Below are 17,920 nucleotides of genomic sequence, written 5' to 3'. Positions count from 1 at the left end.
GACTAAGACAGATATCTTTAATAATTTTTCAGCTTGTTGTCTGTCTGTGTGCCTATGACTGTAGAAAAGTGCAAAAAATCAGGAGGTTCCTAAAAGCTGTGGTCTGTAAGCCCCAAAATTACGTACCCTTCAAGAAACTCGGATCAATAGAAACATCCATCTACTTTTAAACATGGAACAGGACAGGAAGAGTTTACTAGGACGTGAAGAGTTGGAGTTTAATATTAACTCTTGTTTAGTCTAAAAGCAAGAAATATAGCTTAAAAAAACTTACTTTCTCATGTTTCAGGTACTAATCAGCTGCCTCAATAGAGACAGTCAGTGACACTTCAGGCATGCTGCCAGCTATGTCTTGTGAAATCAAGAATCTCCCCTAAGAGTAATGTCTGCCAGGTTCATGAGAGTGTCCTCAAATCCTTGGGAATTTAAAAATTCGTTAAACAGGACATAAATGTACACTTAAACACCTGAATTGCTTCTTTCATTTTTAGAATGTTTAAAAGTTGGTCCTTGCTATGAGAAGGACTCTGGATGCTTATTTTCATCCCTTTTGAGGGTCTATCAAGGAAGACAAAAGCTGATTTCACCAGATTTCTGTTGCTTTCAGAAGCTTGCATTTTGGACCAAGCAGCTGTAGCTAATATATTGCCTATGAGAAATAAAGTGAGACCTAGCCACCTGACTTCAAATATAATACCTCCTCTTCATCTGCAGTGGATGGGGGTGGTTCACCTACCTGAATGTTGATGCTAATGAGTTGGCTTGGGGAAAAGGAAAGCAGTGCTTATTTTTGCTTTTTCAGACTCTTGTGTCCATTGTGAATTCCTTCCATGAGAAGATCACAGCCCTAGAAGAAAAGGCTTCACAGCTGGAAAAAATCAGCAATGATGCCAGTAAGGCATCTATAAGTAGATCCATGACAACGGTTTGGCAGCGCTGGACACGGCTCCGGAACGTAGCCCAGGAACAAGAGAAAATTTTGGAAGATGCAGTGCAGGAATGGAAGGGTTTTAATGATAAGGTAAATTCTACTCTTGGTAAATCCTCCCTTATACATATGTTTTCACTTGTTATGCTGCCTTATTAATCATCTTGCAGTAGAGAAAACTGATAGCAGGGATAACTGTTTTTTTTCCTCAGTTCAGAAAAACATAGCTGTGGAAGATCCAGGTTTAGAGTCGTTGCCTCCAAAGTTTGGACTGTTCTTCTCAATGCATACAATGTATAGTACATACAGAGTTGTTTTGTTTTCTAGTGCTTTTTTAGATTCTCCTCTGTTTCCTTTCCTCAGATGTTCTGTTCTAGACTATGTTAACCACTTTTCTTTTTTCTTCTTCTTCTCTCCCCTTTCTTCTCTCTTTCTTCTCTATTTCTTTTTTCTTCTTTTTTTTCCCTGAAGAATATGAAGTTGCTCCTCTTAAGGATAAGCAGTGAGGATAGTGCCTGTCACTGCTCATTGATCATATGTCTCTTTTTTCTCCTTATATCCTACCTTACTCTTCTTATCTGTCATTGTCCGTTATTCATGCCCAGATAGCAGGTTCTCTAGCAATGAGGATAATCGTTTTGTTAAATGCACGACTTGTTCCAAATATGTGTGTAACCCAGGATAGAGCTCTAGTTCCTATGGAAATAAATATAATAAATGCTAAAGATTATAAGAAGACACCCATAACTGGACAAAAAAAAATCCCTTAGCAAGTCCTGATCCCTTGTGAAGAGCAAGGGATCTGGCACAGCAGAGCACGAGCCCTATACCACAACAGTTTTATGGAATCTAAGTGTACAGCACTGGATCAAGCACCTTTCAGTGTCAGTTGTACTAGCTTATTTTGTAATCTTATTGTTGACAAGACTGCATCTCTTTCCATAGATTCAGAAAGCCACCATAGCTATAGATCAGCTACAAGGTCGCTTACCAGAAAGCTCAGTGGAAAAGGCATCCAAGACAGAGCTCCTGGAACTCCTGGATTACCATGGCAGTTTCCTGCTGGAGGTGGACCACCAGCTGTCATCTTTGGGCCTGCTCAAGCAGCATGCTGTCAGCATGCTTCAGGATGTGGAAGTAAAGCCCCCATCTCAGAAGGAACTACCAGTTATGCAAGAAATCAAAGCAATGCAAGATCGATGCCACAAGTAAGGAAATATTTTAAAAGATTCACCAGAAGAATGGTACCTTGCAATTCATTATTAAGAGCTTATGTATCATTTTTATGCCATTAACAATTAACATGCCTAAATAAATATTAGCTATTATTTTTCAATAACATTGGATTTAATTAGTTTTGAAATACCTTTTTTGCCACTATTTTTTATTTCCTTCAGAAAGAATATGCCTTTTAGAATATGTATTTCTTGCCTTGCATATTAATGCTAACTTACATAAAAGCTGCATAAACTGCATTAAAGTTAAAACTGATTTTAAACACTTGAATTGTTTCTCACATTAACAGTTATCATTTATCTATTTGTATCCTCTTTTGATTAGTTTATCACTTTGTTTCCCTTGTTTGAAGCACTTAGGTACCAAAAGTAGGTCCTGTATGACATTTACAGGGGAAAGTAGAACATATGCAAATGAAGCATAATTTTTCACCTTGAAGCTATGCAAATATTTATGTAAACCAAAAACATCTCCCTGTCACATAGAAAACAGAAAGTTTTATGTTAAGTTTTAAGACACATCTCTACCTGATAACTACACTAAGATACCATTAAGTGGATCTCCACGGTCGGAAGACAAGGAGAAATGAGAAACGACAAAATTGTAAACCCTGCACCAAGCCTGTGCAAAGTTTACTCTGTGTGTTTATAAATAATTACAGTAGAATAGCAATCCCTGTAGAAAATGTGTAGATGTAAGTACATTTACAATTCCATTTTTCACATACTTAAAATTGGTTTCTAAGATACAGGGTCTGCAATGACCTCCTGCTCATGGAAATAAGGCATGATTCATCTATGCAAGGTTATGCAAACATAAATGAAATATAGCAATATCCATGTCCCATGTATAAGAGCTACAAGTAGTCCAATAGAACTTTCACAGAGGTGTAATTTTTTACAGGATATCCGAGTTCTTGAAGAAAGTGCAGAAATTCAGTCTTAGTGGAAATGTGGAAATAGGCCATGTTCAGATGCTTGATCCATAACTTATCTTAAGTATTCTGCCAATGCAAATCCCATCTACTACATGAGTGGAATTTATCTCATATTATTTTACATTCTAGATATCAATATCAGAGCAGGTTGTCTTGCTCTCTGATTAGTGTAGAGAAATAAAAAAGTGTAAGACACAGTTTTTTTGACCTATTTTAGAAGTTTCTTTTGGAATGACAATGAATAATCCTAGTTCATGCCCTGCAATTGCTTGTTTCCTCTACTGACAATCAGGGCAGTCTGTGGTGATAAGCTCAGATGTAGGGATCTCTATTGTATACTTTAGCATTTTTTCAAAAGTATTGCATGCCTGATGTCCAAACACATAAAACCAAAGAATGGACATGAAAAATTTAATTCATTTAAATTTATTTCTCTGGATGTGATGCTTTTAATCACTATCTTTATTATTCAGCATTTTTTGACCAAGCAGTGTTTTTAGACATTGCTTAATTCTTCACAAACAGTTATTGTTTCTTTCTTTCTGAAGTATGCAACAGAAAGTTAAAAAAGGCATGAAGATGGTGAAACAGGAGCTGAAGGAGCGTGAGGATGTTGAAGCAGAGATTAATATTGTGAAGTCCTGGATCCAGGAAACAAAAGAATATTTATTAAGCCCTGATGCTGAAGTGGACATTCAACTCCAGGAGCTGCAGGTAGGCCACATTTGTCATCTTCTAAATCACAATACTTATCTTCATTTTAATCTGCTAGTGAATGTTAATAGTTTCAAAACCACCACAAATTCAAATCAGACAATATTCATGAGCATTTTAGTAACCCACTAGACAAATTCATAAAGCATGAAGTAGATGATGGACTGTGATAATTTATGTTAAAGATATTTAAGATGTATTCTCATTGTTCTTAACAATACTTTTTTTCTGTCATTAGTCTCTCTTTGGTGAAGTCACTACTCATCGCCAGGCTGTTGAAAAACTGGCTGAACAGCAACAGAATAAATACTTGGGGCTTTATACCATTTTGCCTTCTGAACTGTCTCTTCATTTAGCAGAAGTTGGACTGGCCCTTGTAACTGTGCAGGATCAGGTAAAGTGCAGTAGACAAGTGCCAGATAGATCTATAGCCTTTCTTGGGGCTTTAAAACTTTTTATCCTGCTTGGCCAAACCATGGCAACACAAAATAGTTTTATTACCTTCATCCTTTGAACTACAGTTAAATGAAAGTTAATTTCCTTTAAGGAGGAGTGATTTCTGATTATTGAATGTAATTCATATTGTTGACAGATTCAAACCAAAGAAAGAGAAACTCAGCAAATCAAAACATTGAATCAAGAGTTTGATCAGAAAATCCAGGGGATAGCAAATGAACTAAATACCATTCTTTCCAAACTGAAAAAGAAAACAAATGATATAGCACAAGCTAAACTTGAACAAAAGGTAAGACAAGGCTTTCCTTATGTGGTAATGCCATAAATTTTTCTGATTTGGGACACTCACTTCGTACTGTTGTTTGTGAAGACTTGGAGAACACAGTTTGTTAATGTAGTTCAACAGAAGAGTTATACAGAAATAAGAGTTGACTGATGTGATTTTTAAAACTCCATTCTTTGCAAACTGGTCTACACAGGTAACAGAATTTGGAGGAAGGAGCTGAGTGTTGAAGTCAGATGGACAAAATTTGACAATTCCTTTTCAGTAATGAGTATGACTCCAATCTGGGAAAGCCTGAGGAACCTTCAAACTGCTCCTTGTTCTTGTCTGTACTAAAAAGTTTTGTTATTTATGATAAATAGATCCATAGAATTTTACTTGTAGCTCATCTCACATCATTTGGTTCAACAATGAGGTAAAGTGCTACTCATGCAATTAAGAGTAGTGCAAAGGGTTCTTGGTTCTTTTTGAAGGTTGTCTTAGTCTTAGATGTGTGCCACATTCAGAAAAAATCATCTGTACTGAAGTGTAATGGCCAAATTAGGATTATCATATGAGAGTAAGAGAGTTTGGGGAGAGGAGAGACTGAAAAGGGGTTGGTTGAGGGTTTGGGGCTTTTTTTTTTTGTTGTTGGTTTGTTATTTTCACTAGGCAAAGATAAACTTGACCAAATTACTGTCTGAAATTAAGCGAAGCATACAAAATAAGGGAAGATTTAGCATGACTGGTATGTCATAAATTACCTGTTTATTTCCACAAGATGCTCAAGGTGTTCCAAAATACTGTTTACTTTACAAGTGTCACTAAACTATATTACTGGTGTATCTCCTTGATTTCAGTAAGAAAGCAGAAAGCCAGTGAAATCTGCTTTCTTATTTTGCATGAATTAAAACTCTCTGTCACTGGAGATATAGTAATGTTCCAACTGCTTTTAAGCATTTAGCTGATAGTTTTGAGACTGGGTTGGCTTTGGTTACAGCAGTAAATATTTTTATGTTAATATTGAAACAGATTGTGAAAAAATAAAATAAAAATCTGTTTTAAATCCATGTGACTCAAGTCAAATGGATCCTTCCTTCACAAAGAGCATATAAATTCTGCATGATATCTGTAGTGAATACATTTATTTATGCTTGCTGTAATGTGTGTGTCTTTGTATTTAGATAAGCAGTTTAACATCTGTCTTTGTGTCTACATGTAGACAGTTATGTCTCCAGATTTGTGGAATAATACTGATTTATCATAATAATTGATCATAACTTGCACTCTGAGGTGTGTCTGCCAGGACAGCCCTAACCTGAAGAGCTTGAAGTCACTTCCTGAAGCATGTGTAGCAATGTTGGGAATGATTGCAGTTTAAATTTGTAGAAGTAATTGGAGAGAGGCTAGGGTATTTGTCCAAGCAGTGGGAAGGGAGGTGATGGGCAGAAACTGATGCACAGGAAGTTTCACCTGAGCATGAGGAAGAACTTCTTTACTGTGTAGTGTCTGTGCACTGCAGCAAGTTGCCCAAAGAGGTTGTGGAGTCTCCCTTTACTGGAGATACTCAAGAGCCTTCTGGACACAATCCTGTGCCATGTGCTGTGGGACAATCCTGCTTGAGCAGGGAGGTTGGACCAGATGACCCACTGTGGTCCCTTCCAACCTAACCTGTTCTATGACTCTGTGACTTCTTTTTTTTATGTTTCAAAAACAATGAATTTTTAACAGCTTGGGTATAAAAAAACAAACACAAAAATAACCAGTAGCCTCTTCTTAAGAAACTGTAGCCCAAGAGTGTGTTTTAAATCTATGGGAAAATTGAAAAACTTTTTAGGCTTCCTTTTCAAAATATTTGTGACTATGGTAGGAAAAATTGATTTTAAACTGTGTTTCTATTGAAACATTCTAGCACAATCAGACTGCTCCTGCATCAAGATCATGCTATGAAAATGCAAGTTTCAAATTAAAATTAAAGTTTTCATAATCTATTAATAACTACATTTTTATAAGTTTATAATCTTATATTTTAAGACAGCAATAAAACAAACCCCTTTTCAAATAAACAAAACTCCTTGTCATGGCAGTCTGTGCTGACAATTTGTTTCAGAAACAAACACAGAAAGATGCCTGAGAGCAGTTAATGTTGCACTGAAGTGACTCAGTTTTTGGCTGCGGCAGAGAAAACGGTTATCCTTTCCAGCCAGGAAGTCAGAGGAGAAAGAGTAATGGCACATACTTAAGAGATGACCAAATATCCTGCTGTTCTGCTTTCCTGCTTAAAAATGGAAAAAACTATGGAGACTTTGGACAGGCTGTAAAAGTTGCAAGTTGGACTAGAAATAATCAACCAAAAAGCTTACACTTCCTGGATCACTGATTTTATTGTTTTTCTGCCTAGATCCTTGGTGACGAGTTGGACAGCTGCAATATAAAGCTGTTGGAGTTAGATGCATCAGTCCAGGACTTTGCAGAGCAGAACCTACCCCTGGCTAAGCAGCTGTCTAACAGGATAGGGAAACTCACTGCACTGCACCAGCAGACCATACGGCAGGCTGAGTACAGAGCAGCCAAGCTCAGTCAGGTATGATCTTAAAGCCTTTCTGCTGTTTCCTCTCAGAACCAGAGGAAGCATGCAAACATCTCATTTATATTTCTGGAGTTATGCCAGACAGGGCATTCCTTGGCACATCTGCCTATTGATAGTCAGGGCTTGCATCACATTCCAAAGAGACACAGGTCAAATCAGAGGGTGAAATAATTCTCAGATGCTGCTTTAGCACCCTCTTGCGTGAATCACCTGCTGCTTGTTCCTTTGGTGCCCTAAAAAGATTGTTGATCTCACAAACAGTAACATGCCTAGAAATAGTACCTCATTATGCTTCTCAGGGTCTCTGTTTTGCCACTGTTACCTATATTTGCAGCATTAAAAAAAAAAAAAAAGTTTTAAAAAAATTATTTTGCTCTAGTCCCAATAGAGGGTGGATATAGCTTGTACATTCAATAGAAAAACCTATAAACAGTGGTCCTGATAATGCATAATATTTATGCAATATTTTGGGATTCATAAAGATGCATCCCCTGTGGTTCAAAGTCTCTGCAATTCTTTCTCCTTTTTTCCTTAATTGTTCTTATCCCCAAAAACCTCTATCTAAAAGCAAATAAATGGATTTTCTGTAGTTCTGCCATCAATACCCTGATAAATTATGAGTTCTCCCTTCTGCATGCATGAACTGTCTTCCAGAAAAAAAATTCAAAGTATTCTTTTCAGTTTCCTCTGAAAAATTGTTTTTAAGAAGAGATGGAAAATTATTATCAAAGTAAGAACCCAGTCAAAGGTACTTGGTAAAGAGATTTATATTAGGATATTTTTGTTCAGCATCAAATGATCCACTTATTATAAAAATGATAGGAATTGGAAACTGCTTGTGAATACGGTTTGGTCACCTCAAATTTGTTCCATCCTTTATAAGGAGTAAATTCATGAACTTCAATGAAATTATTCCTGGTAAAAAGAAAATTGGAGCTTATTACTATTTTGCTAAATAGAAATTGGATTAATCAGAAAGCAGAACTTTTGTCCAGTATTTTGAAATTGTGCAACATTTCATTTTTCAGAAATATGGCAGACTGAGTGGACAAAACAGACTGTAAAAAAAAAAGTGATTTGGAGGATGTAATAAAAAGAGACATATCAAAATAAGAAATTGAGCCACAAACTAAAAGAGGAGGTATTTTGGAACTTACATGTGAGGCTGAAATATGCACAGGGAGTGAACTCTCTAGGGATATATTTGAGCATCAATGGACTCTCACAGTGTGACCTATATTCTTATAGTGCCTTTTTTTTCCCGAAAACACATAATCTTACTACTGAAAACATACCTATTTTCACTCCATAAATACATAAGAAAATTACTTATATAATACAGGAAGGAAAAGTTGTTAAAATGGTCCCCAGGTTAAAACAATGAAGGAATTAAAATTAGTTTTTTCATCCTCCTAGAACTGTACAAAATTACATCTTAGGCTTAAGCAAATTTTTCTTTCATCCAGGCTGCTTCACACTTGGAAGAATACAATGAGATGCTGGAGTTCATATTGAAATGGATTGAGAAAGCAAATATCCTAGTGCATGGTAGTATAACGTGGAATTCTTCTTCTCAGCTTCGTGATCAGTTTAAAGCCTACCAGGTGATTATGTGATCTATGGCCTTTAAAAGGCAGTGTATATATGGAGTTATTTTCAAAGCAATGGAGTTCTACTTCCTCCTAAAGTGCTAGATTTCTTCTACTATTTTCCCGAGCCTTAAAAATGAGTCATTGGTTTTGGACAATTGTTTTGAAAACTGAAATAAAGATATGTTGTAGAGTAAAAACATATGATTCAAAGTTGATCTCCGTGTTATTTACGTAGTTTGGTTTCATAGAGGCTTTTGGCTGAATAGTTGTCTGCACACAGTGATTCTGTCATACCAAGAACCTTATTGCAGCTCATACTATAAAGCTTTAGTTAATCAAAGACAATTTTCAGTTTGGGCTTCTTTTCTTTCTCCATTATGCTAAACTGGAATAGCCTTTGTTCTCTTCTAATGCATTTTATATCAAATATTCTCAAACTGATACCTAATGGAAGAGTTTTTCCCAATCTCTTCCTGAACATTTCACATCAGAGTAATTTACTGTCCCTATAACTGTGCAATTTGTTCTGTGTGTGTCTGTATGTGGAATGTGCGTGTGAGATCAGTGAAATGTTTTGATGAGGTTCAAGCTTGCCTGGTATTACATGACCATGTGAAGGAAATCAAGGCATCATAATAATGTGTCGCTAATACCAGTGTTATATATACATTACTTAATTGTCATCTGCATTCTTGTACATAAGTGCAAGGTAGTATGTCACACTTTGTATTCTGAATAGGAGCTTCCAGGCAATTTATCCTGAGGAAAGCTGTAGACAGAATTTCTGGTTTGGTTTTGCTATGGCTGTTTCCCTGCTTCAAAATCTGATGATACAGGCTTAACCAATGCCATCCCACACAATGCCTTGGCAGTGATCTTTTTAGGCAGCATTAATGACTCCTGCCCTGCTAGAAGACTGCACTCAAGTGCTTTCTGCTACTTTATCTTAGGTATGTGAGGCTACTTTATCTTAGGTATGTGAGGACAAATCTTCTCCATAGATTGCATATATTATATTTTTACACACAAGTGTGTGTAGCAAAACACTAAAATTAATGTGTTGGTAAGTACAGCTGCTGAAGCTTTGTGACTTAATCTTTTGTTTCCCAGTCTCTATAAGCTGAAGCACTTCAACAGACCTTCAGAATTAAGCATATTGCCTAAGCCATACAGGAAATCAGTGGAACTTAATCATAGGCTCACAAATGTGTACTGATTGAAGAGTTTGCAGAACAATATACTTAAAAGATGTGTGTCATTGAGTCTCAGACCTGACATTCAATTTGTCTGTATCTCCGTCCAGAGCATTCTTGATGAGTCTGGAGAGATTCATGGTGATCTTGAGGCCATGAGCGAGAGGATTGATTACCTGGCAAGTGTCTACTGTACTGAAGGGATGTCACAGCAAGTGCTGGAACTGGGGCGACGGACGGAGGAACTGCAGCAAGTTATCAAAGTGCACCTACCAAACCTCCAAGATGCTGCCAAGGTAAATGAGAGCAGTTTTTCTAATGCTAGCTGGCACCTAGGGTGATGTATGCATCATACTACTGTGCTGAGATTATAGCAGTGAAAATAATCTGTGGTCTGTACAGGGCATGACTTTGTTGCCTGAAGTCAGATATTTTGAGCTGTTTGAGGTAATGCCTTCAGGTGCTGATTCAGATGGGCACAAGATTTCTGCAGGTCCTGCTCTAAGTGTCCTTTCTGGATGGATATATTTGGGGTAATGGTGTGTCTCGAATAGCCCTGAACACTTGTGTTTAGATACGTGAGAAGTGTATTTGTTGACACTTTTGTTCTGCTGTTTCCTTTATTCTTCTCTTAAATGATATCTAAACACTGTTATTTATTAATTTAGAAAAGTACTGGACCAGACCAGAATTTCATATTGTAAGGCCTACCTCTACAAGGGAGTGCAATAAAAAGAATGAACATGCTTTTTCTGTTTTATAAAGTATATGCTGTATTTGAAATTGAAGTACTTAAAAGAATAACTCTGCCTTTGCAATCCCTTCTTCTATACTGTCATACAACTGGTCTTTTTATCTAATATTTTAAGCATTTAAAATTAACTATTAAAACTATGAATTATTTTTTGCACTGTATGTAAGGGGGATGTACCCGCAAAATGCAGACAGATATATTTATAGTGATTTCTGTTGTTTCTCTTATTCATCCCTGAATCAAATGTGTTACAGGATATGAAGAAATTTGAAATTGAGCTGAGAGCCCTACAGGCTGCTTTGGAGCAAGCCCAAGCCACGCTGACGTCTCCAGAGCTCGGCCATTTGAGCTTGAAAGAGCAACTTTCTCACAGACAGGTAAAAGACCAGGACCTCAAAGTTAACATTTGAGTAATGTGATTTTACACAAAGGATAATGAGTGTTGATTAGACTGATTTTTGTGTTTCTTAGGTGTGTCACTGTTTCAGAGTGTAGCTCCAAATTACTGCCAAAGAAATAAGGGATGGAGTGAGAAGAATCATTCCCTCAGAGGGAATGGTTGAAGTATAATTCTTTTTGAGCTAATTCTTAGATTGATGCAGTTCTGAGGAGTGTGCATCCAATCCATTTAATCCATATTTGTTATAAAGCCCAGTTCTTATCTAGTGCTTATGGTCAAGAGGTTCTTAAAGTTTTTCAAAAGGAAGTCAAGATTGTTATCATTATTTTACAGATCAAGATGCTACGATATAGTTTGTTGCCAGCTTCTCCAATAGTAATCTGGAGCACTAGGGGACAATTGAGGTTTCCTTAAGCCCAGTTACATTTTTGTATGCTTAGTTCAATTACCTCCATAAGATATTGTGGCTTTCTCTATTGCATTTGATCTGCTATGGAGATTTGTCAGTTGTTGGTTAGTTTTGGTCTCAGTCTCTTAACAGGAGAAATAAGGCAAGTTATAGCTTTTTGAGTTTCTCAAAATGTGTTTCATTCTGCAAATTAATATGGAGATTTAACAGTCTCAGTCTGCCAGTATAAACTGCATGTCAGAAGGCTCACTGTAGGATTAAAGTCTGCAGAAAAACATATGGAAGAAAGGTAAATTTGCACAGCTTTTCCTTTTCATTAAAATACACAGTCTTTATTCTGTGGACTTGTGTCTCTGTCTCTCTGGGTGCCTCCCAGTGAACCCCGGCCAGCCCCGGGTCGGCAAACAGCGGGGGGGCAGCTCCAAAGTGACCGACAGCGGGGGGGACACTCTCTGGTGCCCCGAGGGTACTGAGGGCAGCTAGGCTAGTCGCCTTTGCAGCAGAAGAGACGCTGGAGACATCAGTGGAGGGTAAAAGGCTGACTCTGAACAGGGGGCCAATCCAAGGTTTATTCGGAGCTCCCCAGTGAGCCCCACTCCTCAGGGGTGCCCTGTGCTCAGAGTGAGACAAAGGAATCTCAAGGTTACATTTAAAGGGGGGGAGGAAACCGAGGGTAGATACATTTGCTAACCAATAAAGACCCTCCAGGGTTACAGCCTTAGGGGATGGACATTTGGGATAGCGTATAACATCATCCTTGGGGGGCTGACCCCTGGCTTCAGGCTAATCACTCAACGGCTTTGACCGAAAGATCTAGATAGAGGGGATGGGATGCTGAGTGACTGACAGAGAGCCAGGGCGGGGATTTGGGGGATGATCTCAACACAGGAGAATGGTTACACAGGTAGAGGAAGGGGGGACAAAAAGGGAACATCATCTGGGGAGAATAAGGGGATACAAAATCAGAACTATTACAAAGTATTACAAAGTATAAAAGCACACTGCAACAGACTTGCAAACATATTTCAGAATGTAGCCTTGAAGAGTGTAAGTGAAACGCATCACCCGCCATAAGAATAAAGGAACATGGCGTTTGCCCTGGGTTTTTTGTGTGTTCTTTGTCCTGGCTCTAGCAGATCTCACAATACGACTTTCTTTTGTACAGAAAGGGGCTGTAGCACCTGCCCTCCTATTTCTCCAGACCAGAGAGGGCATGTTGGAAAGCACCTGGCTGGCACAGAGCTCCAAGGGTGCCTCTGGGTGCTGACTGAACAATAAAGACATCCTGTGCCAGCAGTATGGGGTCTGACAGAGTGAGGCCCCACCTGTGTTGCCTGAGGAATAGGTCATTATACCGAAACTCTGGTTAGATTACCCACCATATGTCATGAAACTGCAAATATAAAAACCAAACCACAATCCTGTCATCAGTATGCACTTCAGACCCACATTCTGATGTGTTATAGGGGAAGGAAGATAACCAAATTCTCTATCCCTGTTTGCCTCATTGTCCAGCTGGTTTATATCTATTGAATCGAAAATCTTTTTCTAACGTGCTAAGGCCCTTTTTATCGACTTTGCCTTTTCCTTTATTTTATTGGGTTTTTTCATATCTGTACATACATTAAACTCCTCATTGTAGATAAAAATAATGATGATCAAATCTATTTTCCAGCCACTGCACTTAGACCCTTCTCATGCATATGAACAGACAGCTTGAATGGACATCTTGTATGGAATAGGCAGTAATCACAAAGGCATACAGCTTGTGAATATTCAAAGAAAAACATTTCTATGTAGCTCTGTTCCTTTCTGTTTGATTGCATTTTGAATTTTAAGCAAGATTTTCAGCCATGGCATGTAATTTCTAAGGAAAGTTGTGACTACAATGAGATTCATGTACAGTTTTGAAAATGTGCTTCTATGTCACAGAAAGGAGTTCCACTCAGATTTTAACACTGAGATACATGTATATATAAACTACTCTTGTTCTGCTTCAACTTGTGGAGTTTGTAAATCTATTTTCTGAAATCTGTTAATAGATTTTTTTTTTACTTGGACATTTAGAAATAGGTACTATTATGCTTTTTAATGGGCTTTTTGCTTAAATAATCATTATTCTCATTTGACAATGAACAACTCCAGAGAAAGTGTTTCTAATTATATGCAATTTAGAAAATAGATAATATTTTTTTTCTTTTGTTGCTTGAATGTACCCTCATTTTTTTTTTTTTTTTGGCTTCATGAAATGCTCTGGGAGTTCTGAAAATTTGGTTTATTGTGGCATTGGCTTTGTTTCTAGCATCTGTTGTCTGAGATGGAGTCACTGAAGCCAAAGGTTCAGGCAGTACAAGACTGCCAGAGTGCCCTGAGGATCCCTGAGGAGGTGGTGACCAGCCTGCCCATGTGCCACAGCGCCCTGCGGCTGCAGGAGGAGGCCAGCCGCCTGCAGCACACGGCCATCCAGCAGTGCAACATCATGCAGGCAAGTCCAGCCCCATCCCACAAACCACTCACAGCAACTCGAACAGCAGCATACAAATTGTGATGAAAACATAGACTTTTATATCTCTGTGCCCTCCTCTGTTCTGTAGTACCACTAAGTCTGAGTTATTCCTGACTTTAATATTCCTGACCATGTTAATTGTTGATTTACTCATCAGACTCTCACCTCAGTTCTCTCCCTGATATTGCTATGATTTTTGTAATGTTGTTAGGATTAACTAGACAAACAGCTAATATACAATTGTATGCAGGTCAATTTTATAAGATATGTAATCAATTAATAAAATTTATATAATGGTATAACATCAGCTGCTTCTGAAGATTGCATAAAAACTATTGAGTTAATTAACTGTGGTAAAAAAAATATTATTATTATTATTATTATTTTCTTTGTTTATAGGTTTTTTTTCCTGATTTTGGAGTCATTAAGTGTCTTTTAAATTTGTATTTTCATATTTTGCTAAGTACGATAAATTAGATTTTGTTTTATTGTTTGGATGTATAATTAAATATGTAAAAGGTATTTCCAAAAAAGTGAAAAAGCTTTTTTCCTCTGCTATTTAATGATAGGAATATACATAGCATATTCCATAGGCCAGGGTGCAACTACAAATTTCAAGTTGGATAACAGAAGAGACTTGATGATTTAGGATAATTAAAGATGCTTAAATCAAGAAAGGCTACAATGTCACACTGAAAATTTAAAAATTGGTTAGACAAACTGCTTATGCATCTATGATAGAAAGAACTGATACTACATTGGTAGGATAATTATCTGAGTCAATCTTCATAATCCTTTTCCGGTTCTATTTTCTGTAATATCTAAGCTTTTCTTATAGTCACAAATTAATACCTGAAGTGAAAAAGCAGCGAAAATGCTTTATAATAAAACCATAAGACTAAGCAAGGCTATCTTCTTATGGCTGTGTTTGGTTCAGGTACTTGTTAGAATCAGAAGTTACAGCACCTTACATCAGAAATATAAAACATCATGTTATGTGGGTTTGGGAAATATTTAAATAAATGAAACCATTCAAATCCTTGCAATTCACAATATTTATGAATAGATATTTTCCTGACTATACTCTAGCTTTGCTTATCAAGATGTGGCAGATACTTCACAAGGAAGGTCTGTCATGTTTAGACTAAGTAAAAATTAATTTTCATGTAGACACTCAATCTTTTTTTCCCTTCTCTAGGAAGCAGTGGTTCAGTATGAGCAATATGAGCAAGAAATGAAACATTTGCAGCAGATGATTGAGAGCGCCCATCGCGAGATCCAAGACAAGCCAATAGCAACCAGCAACATCCAGGAACTCCAGGTCCAGATTTCACGTAATGAGGTATGGGACCCAAAATGCATCAAAATCATTGGGCTCAATGGCAGCTCACTGGCACAGACAACTTTTCATAAGCAGTAGTCATAAGATAGCTGAGTTGCTTTTCACATTTTCTAAAGGCTAGTTGAGCAGATAGACTTAATCCCAGAGAGGGAGCTCCTGCTACTGGTGCAATGTGGACAATTCATTTGTTTATTCAGTTAGATATATCCTAACTTTTGGACAGCATTATGATAAACAAAACCATTGCATAATTAAGGGGCAGTTAACATTAAAACTGGACTGAGGAGTGTCCCTGAAGTCAAAATTCAGCAGTTCGTCAGTTAATCCCAACCAGTCTGGTGATCCATATGTACGTATGTATATCCTAAAGAACTTGTATATCCTAAAGTACTTGCTCATTTTCATCCCAGTCACATTCTGTAAAGAATTCCAAGAGGCTTGAATCAAATGAAACCCACAATAGATTTGGAGGAAAACTGTCCCATTCACGCCAAAGATTTCTTTAAAGTATTTGTGGGGAAGATTTTTGTGTTCTGGAGTTGCAGGTCCTGCCCACAAGCTCATGGATTGATAGCTGTGGAACAAATCACAATAGTCTCTGGGCAGCCTTCTTGCTGTGCTGGCTTGAGAGCTCCTCCTGAGCCCCTTTCACCTGAACCTGTCTGTTGTGAAATTCCTAGGATAGAAAATGCACCACTGATCTCTGTGTGTCACTTCTGGCACCAGATGGCACCATTTCTTTACCTTTCAATTAAAGCTGTCCCTCCTGGTGTGTAGTACAACCTAATGTTACATGGGTTGCTCATTTTCTGTTCACTTGTTACAGCTGTTATTTAGTATAAATTCAAGAGCAGTTTGCATATACAAGCACTTTAGGTTTTATTAGTATTGAGTTGATAATGCTACTATTCTCTAGTCAAATATTCTGGAACAGCAAATGCAGGAGAGTGACCAGCAATTCAGGGTAATATTGCTGGAGGAAGGAATAATTCTGCAGGAAGGAAGGAATTAAAAATGGGACAGCTTGAAGTTTTGTGTACATGTGAACAAGTTTAGTAGCTAGGAGTGGTCCTAAACATCTGCAGGAACACAGCACCTTTATAATAAGCACATTTTAGGATCAGCCAGAACAGACAGACTTCATACATGCAAGCTTTACACATTTAGGGGTAAGGGAATTTTTGGGGTGAGCATATTTTTGGCTCATGTTTTCTTTGCTGAACACCTATGAAAAAGTATAACATGAAATGAATGTTCTGAACCACATATTATTAGACTACTTCAAAAGTCAAGTGTGTCAAGATATTTGTTAGGTGTGTTATTAATTTAAGAAAATATCAGTTACCACATTCTCTGTTAAAGGCTGTATTTCAAAGATCTTAAGGGGACATTTGTGGTAGCTATATTTAGAATTAAAATAAGAGGAAGGAAGAAAGTAGAAGGAAATTACATCTTGATTTTTGGGAAGCTTGTATTAGTATGCATGTAAGTAGATACCATGTCTGCTGACCCATGCTGCCTTAGAATTTCAGAGAACAGTGTAGGCAAGTATCTCCATACTTGAGAATTATTTTAATGGAAAATACAATACCTCATGGGACATGGCTTTTATAAGATGCTTTATTAATTTTCTTTTTCAGTCACATTTTTGCTTACTCTTCCATGTTTTCCGTTGAAAGAGGCATTTTAGATAATCAGTGCATCGGACATTAATACCACAAATGTCATTGCACTTGGTAGTGTGAGGGAATAGAGTATACTGAGTGACAGTAATTTTCTACTGAGGCTCAGATATGTCATTCATTGAGCATTTGTGAATGACAGGAATTTGACAAAGAGCAGATAACTATTTAAGCTGCTAGACATTAAGTTTGTGGCTTGATTTGATTGCAGCTTGGTTTTTGACTGTTCTGCTTGATGTTTTATAATCGAGACTTCGCTTAGTCTCCAGGGAAAGCTTCAGAGCACCAAAGAGAGGTCCTTTTTTTTGCTAACATGACAGATGATGACAAGGTGCCATTGAAACTCAAGCAGTGAAGTCTCATCCTCAGTCTTTGAGCTGTTTCAATTCCTAACTTGGTATTTCTGGCAATGAGTGTTCTGCACTGTAATTTGAAGAATTTTCTTATGGAAAATGTTATACAACCAAAAAAATCTTCTAATTTTTCAGCCTGAAGCAGTAGTCTTATTTGCTCTTGAAAAGATATTGAAATAATATATTATTATGCCTACTACATCCTGCAAGTCCTATTGCTATTTTTCCTTGAAAACTTGTGGGTTTTGAAGAAGTAAAAGCAGATATAAAAATTAAACAGAAATATTTACTTGAACAAATAATCATTGATTTACCAGGCAAACTTATACAAATATTTTCACTTCTTAGGTCAAAACTCTAAGTTGTTACTGAGCATCTGGGGAGACAGGAACAATAGCTTCAGCAGAAATATGAAACACTTCCACCATTTTTTTTTTATTTGAAGTATATTAATTGAAAACTTTGAAACTGGATACGGAGTGGGGCAACAGTATATGGTAGGAGAGAAGACAAGACACTTATGAATAGTCATAAGGCTACTCATTTTCATCTTTCTTGTCTAAAAA

The 17,920-nt window shown here is 37.3% G+C and overlaps 1 protein-coding gene across 3 annotated transcripts in view; it reads left to right on the top strand.

Annotated features, from left to right (window-relative positions):
• SYNE1 (spectrin repeat containing nuclear envelope protein 1) overlaps positions 1-17,920 on the top strand; it is a 289,742-nt gene that overhangs the window by 174,644 nt on the left and 97,178 nt on the right. For all 3 annotated transcript variants that reach the window (XM_041424009.1, XM_041424008.1, XM_041424007.1), the window contains exons 79-89: positions 803-1,021; positions 1,874-2,136; positions 3,650-3,815; positions 4,054-4,209; positions 4,408-4,560; positions 6,935-7,117; positions 8,590-8,727; positions 10,019-10,204; positions 10,917-11,039; positions 13,774-13,956; positions 15,176-15,319. In XM_041424009.1, coding sequence (XP_041279943.1) covers positions 803-1,021; positions 1,874-2,136; positions 3,650-3,815; positions 4,054-4,209; positions 4,408-4,560; positions 6,935-7,117; positions 8,590-8,727; positions 10,019-10,204; positions 10,917-11,039; positions 13,774-13,956; positions 15,176-15,319 — 1,914 coding nt within the window. The remainder of the gene's footprint in view (positions 1-802; positions 1,022-1,873; positions 2,137-3,649; positions 3,816-4,053; positions 4,210-4,407; positions 4,561-6,934; positions 7,118-8,589; positions 8,728-10,018; positions 10,205-10,916; positions 11,040-13,773; positions 13,957-15,175; positions 15,320-17,920) is intronic.

This window comes from Onychostruthus taczanowskii, unplaced genomic scaffold (genome assembly GCF_017590055.1).
Source record: "Onychostruthus taczanowskii isolate IOZ18803 unplaced genomic scaffold, ASM1759005v1 scaffold8, whole genome shotgun sequence".
Taxonomy (NCBI): domain Eukaryota; kingdom Metazoa; phylum Chordata; class Aves; order Passeriformes; family Passeridae; genus Onychostruthus; species Onychostruthus taczanowskii.
The sequence above is the reverse complement of the archived record's forward strand: the minus strand, read 5'-3'. Positions and strand labels throughout refer to the sequence as shown.